General features: G+C 47.2%; 1 protein-coding gene across 1 annotated transcript in view; it reads right to left on the bottom strand.

The window, feature by feature from the left end:
* Positions 1–1,653, bottom strand: part of LOC143277597 (uncharacterized) — a 10,159-nt gene extending 8,506 nt beyond the window's left edge. The window contains exon 1 of the mRNA XM_076582473.1: positions 1,527–1,653. Coding sequence (XP_076438588.1) covers positions 1,527–1,653 — 127 coding nt within the window. The remainder of the gene's footprint in view (positions 1–1,526) is intronic.
* Positions 1,654–5,000: the final 3,347 nt, after the last annotated feature.

Raw genomic sequence — 5,000 nt, 5'->3', positions numbered from 1 at the left:
GCACAGGAAGGCAGTGAACTCATATCCACTGTGTCCAGGGCTGGGCATAGGAAGGCAGTGAACTCATATCCACTGTGTCCAGGGCTCAGCACAGGAAAACGGGGCCCAGTCATCACGTCACTTCAACCTTCCCGGTTTGGTCAGGAAGCCAACCACACCTGGGTGGAGTGGGAAACATCGGAGTCAAGTGTCTTTCCCAAGGACACATACCGTGCTGAAACGGGGCCTCGAACCCTGATCCCTGGTGAGCACTGGATCAGAAGCCCAATGCCTGACACTGCCACGGGGCCTCCTTCACACAATGCACACGTCTCAATGCTCGGCTTATGTAAGACTGACCAGCTGACACTTGGGCCAACTGCAGACGGAGCTGTGTGATCAATGGAGAAAGTTCATAAAAACTGCAGGTTATGAACGCATGCATGCATATACATACATACATGATGCTTGTCCTTCGGATTCGAAGATGACCATGGCTTAAAAAAAAAAAAAAAAAAAAAAAAAAAAAAAAAAAAAAAAAAAAAAAAAAACACACGGAAGATCCATGTCTGGGGGTCCGGGGTTGACTGATGAGGCACGCCCACATGTGGGACACAAGTGAGTGGGTGCTGTCATGGCAGTGGATGCTGCCCGGGTCTTTCATTGCGCCTAGGTGACGCGCCTGGCTTCAGCTGCACGGGCTCCTGTGGTGATTTTGCTGCACTAAGCTCATGTCTTACGCTTGACTTGGATTAATTCAAAGTGAGGGAGAGTTGCGCAGGTCAGCCTCACTCTCTCGTCCCGGCCTATGTGGACCCAGTAGCAAGACATGGTCAAGACGGCTGGAGATAGGTCAGGATGCAGTTGATGACCAGTGATCTGCATGTGTCTCACTGCACCCTCTTAGTGATCCACGGTGCATAGATGAAAATCACCTTTCTGCCAGTTGAACCAATGAAGGTTTCTTCCGCGCAGTCCGCCGAATCCAGGCTTCACGCTATAGGTAGACAAGCCCTTAGTGTTGTGGGTCCACGGCAGTTCTTGTGGCGTGCTCGCAAGTCTCCCTACCCATTGTTTGGCATCTTCATCCGCCATACATACATGCATGCATACATACGGTTAGGCATTCGCATGAGACGAAAAACCGATGGAGATGTGCGCACTAGGCGTGTTAAAAAAACCCATGGCAACAAATGGGTTGTCCCTGGCAGAAACATCGACTTTGAGAAGAAAACAAAAACACTCACAGGCAGAAAAAAAAAGAAGAAAATAAACGGCCACTCTCAGTGTAGCGACGTGTTCTCTCTGGGGGGAAAGTCCCAATTTCACATAGAAAGAGAAAGTTGTGACAAAGAGCAATACAATACAATACAATACAATACAGCACAGTGTAATACAATACAATGCAATACAATACAGCACAGTGTAATACAATACAATACAATACAATTCAGTGCAACGCAACGCAGCGCAATACAATGCAACACAGACACAGCACAGCACAGCACAGCACAGCACCACACAAAACACAACACAAGTATACATACGTATGAACAGTTCCAGTGCCAGCCAGTGTCCACATTCACAGTAGAAATCTCCGCCTCGTGCTGATCGTTCCAAAGCCACTGTCGGCACAGAGGGCGACACCGTGCCATTTATCCCGTCCCGTGACATTCACCGTTCACCCAGACCAGTCCAGCATCAACTACAGTTCGCCGGTGTAGCAGTACGTTCGTACCCCCCCCCCTACCCTCCCCACCCCGTCGGATTCTTATTTACCCTGGAGTAAAAATCTCACAAGCCCAGGTTAGCTCCGTCGGGCCTGTGTAGACTGGTCTAAGGTGACTCCTAGAGGTAAACTTCCACTGGCGTGTGGAGTCTGGGCCTTGTGGTCACACGTCCGCCTAGGACGCGAGAGATCAGTATCAGTATCAGTATCAGTAGCTCAAGGAGGCGTCACTGCGTTCGGTCAAATCCATATACGCTACACCATATCTTCCAAGCAGATGCCTGACCAGCAACGTAACCCAACACGCTTAGTCAGGCCTTGAGAAAAAAAGAGATAAATACGTAAAAATACTACTACTAATAATAAGTATATTTAAAAGGTGCAAAATCTTGGTTTAGTCAACTCTAGGCGCGCACACACGCACGCACACACACACACACACACACACACACACACACACACACACACACACACACACACACAATAATAATAAAAATAATGGTATTTCTATAGCGTTGAATCTTGTGCAGAGACACATCAAAGCGCTTTCGCACCAGTCATTCTCACGCATGCATAACTCTAAAACTGGAGAAACTAAAGACAAGGAAGAGGCAGGGAAGGAAGGCTATTTTGGGAGGAAGGTCGGTTTTAAGGCCAGACTTGAAAGAGCTGAGTGCGGAGACTTGACGAAGCGAAAGAGGAAGTTCATTCCAATTGCAAGGTCCAGAGACAGAGAAAGAACGGCGGCCAACAGTCGAGATTTGAATCTGGGTATGCGTAAATAGAGTGGATCCGAAGCTGATCGTAGTGAGCGAGATGGAGTGTAGAGGCGAAGGCAGCCACAGAGATAGGAAGGGGCTGATTTGTGAATACATTTAGAGGATAGAGTGCTCATATTGTACTTTATTCTGTGTGAGACATGGAGCCAGTGGAAATATGGAGTCTTGGCCTTGTGGAAACGCGTCCGCCTAGCGAGAGCGGGATTCGAACCCACACCTTCAAGGACTCGCTATATTGACAGTTGAGCGTCTTAACCATTCTGCCACCTTCATCCTTAAATCATACCAAAAAAAAGGAAGGGTTTTCCACTAAAAGGCCGGGGAGGAGGGGAGTAGGGGAGTGGGGGTGTGGGGGTGTCAACCTGTATCAGCACCGAATGAACGCAAGGAGTCACGTCAACCCAGCCCAGAATGACCCGCGGGGGGAAAATTTCAACATGGGGGGGTAGATGGAGGCTGTGACACTGGATTCTGCAAATGGGCGGGTGGGGAAGGGGTGGGGGGTGGGAGGTGGGAAGGAGTTTGTGGGTGGGTGGGGTGGAGTGCTTTTTACGTGTGAGATAGAAATCGTGCGATCAACAGGATACTCCACCCACCTCGCACACTGCTCTGACAGCAGTGGATGCAGTTTGAGGGACAGGCCTTCAACAAACTAAAGGCACGTCCACACTGTTCCGGACTTGGGGGGAAAAACAGCAGGAATGAAAGAGACCCTTTGCTCGTGCGCTCCTTCATGCTAACTGGAGTGTTTCGCGGTACTGCAGCCACACACTCAGGGCAACAAGCGCGATTTCCAGGCAACTCAAGCAAGTATGCAAATCAGTAAGGACACGTGATCATACGTCCAGCTCACCGGTCCAGTTGCAAGACTCAGTGAGATGTCCACCGATAGAGTCTGTGTGTTTGTGTGTCTGTGTTTGTGAGCGTGCATTCTCACAGCTTAGGTTGGTGTGTGTTATGTGTGTGTGGGTGGTGTGCATCAAGCGGGTTCACTAACAGTGGCCCATTTTCTTTCCTGTTAAAAAAAAATCTCAATCTGTTGCCCTCTACTTATCTTTCCCTTTCCTAAATTTCATTGCATGGCACAGGAAACGAATGACGAGCGCCTGATTGCATCTCTCAGTCAGCTCCATCCAGGTAGTAGGCAAAATATTTTGCCGTGATTATACAGCCCTTACAGACACACTATAAGTTATCGATACATATCAAACACAGGGGCAATAGCCGAGTGGTTACAGCGTTGGACTTTCAATCTGAGGGTCCTGGGTTCGAATCTCGGTAACGGCGCCTGGTGGGTAAAGGGTGGAGATTTTTCCCATCTCCCAGGTCAACATATATACAGACCTGCTCGTGCCTGAACCCCCTTCGTGTGTGTACGCAAACAGAAGATCGAATACGCAAGTCAAAGATCATGTAATCCATGTCAGTGTTCGGTGGGTTTTGGAAACAAGAACATACCCAGCATGTACAACCCCGAAAATGGAGTATGGCTGCCTACATGGCGGGATAAAAAGGGTCATGCACGTAAAAGCCCACTCGTGTACATACGAGTGAACGTGGGAGTTGCAGCCCACGAACGAAGAAGAAGAAGAAAATACATATCAATGAATCGCCCAAAGATTGATTGAGTCGAACACTGTGAAAGAGACTTAAGTGAAGAGCAAAAACATAAAGCTCCACCCACACTGCACAGTTCTGACAGACGCTGTTCGAGAGCGGCGTGACCCAGATGACACTAATGTCTGCAGGCCGTTTCCACGTGCGGTAGATCCAGTGTCCTATCCAAATCACGCAATTTGCAGTCACTGTAATGGCTGCCTCACCGTTTTTCGGGAACGCTTGAAAAGGTTGATTCACATGTGAATTCATGTGTCCAACCAACTGCCCCCCCCCCCCCCCCCCCAGCTCCCCCCAAGCCCACCTCCCGTCGCCCGCAGACTGGGAGGGTAGGGTCATTAGGGCTGCTGTGCCGCTTAGGGGCTGCATAGAATGGGTTTTGAAGTTTGCTGAAATGGTTTGTTGTTATTTTGTTGTTGTTGTTGTTGCTGCTGCTGCTGCTGCTGTTGTTGTTATAGATGCATTCGTGCGTTTAATATGAAATAATAATAATAATGATAACAATAATGGTAATAGTAATAATAATAATAATAATAATAATAATAATAATAATAATAATAATAATAACAACAACAATAATAATAATAATCACGATGACGACGACGATGATAATGATAATAATAGTAGTTATAACAACAATGATGATAATAATGATAATACTAACTAATATCATCATCATCATCATTATAGCAACAATGATGATGATAATGTTAAAAGAATGTCACAATCGTGCCCGTTTCCAAAAATAATTAAATGTGAACATACCGATAGGGGTGTCAATAACATGGCGTCGATACATGAATCAAGGGAAACAGAACTTCCGGTGGTTTATTTGCAGATTGATCACAATGTAGAAATGGTCAATAAAATCGATATTGTTTTCAACTGGACATATC

This window comes from Babylonia areolata, chromosome 34 (genome assembly GCF_041734735.1).
Source record: "Babylonia areolata isolate BAREFJ2019XMU chromosome 34, ASM4173473v1, whole genome shotgun sequence".
Classification (NCBI taxonomy): Eukaryota; Metazoa; Mollusca; class Gastropoda; order Neogastropoda; family Buccinidae; genus Babylonia; species Babylonia areolata.
This window is presented reverse-complemented; position numbering and strand designations above follow the sequence as displayed.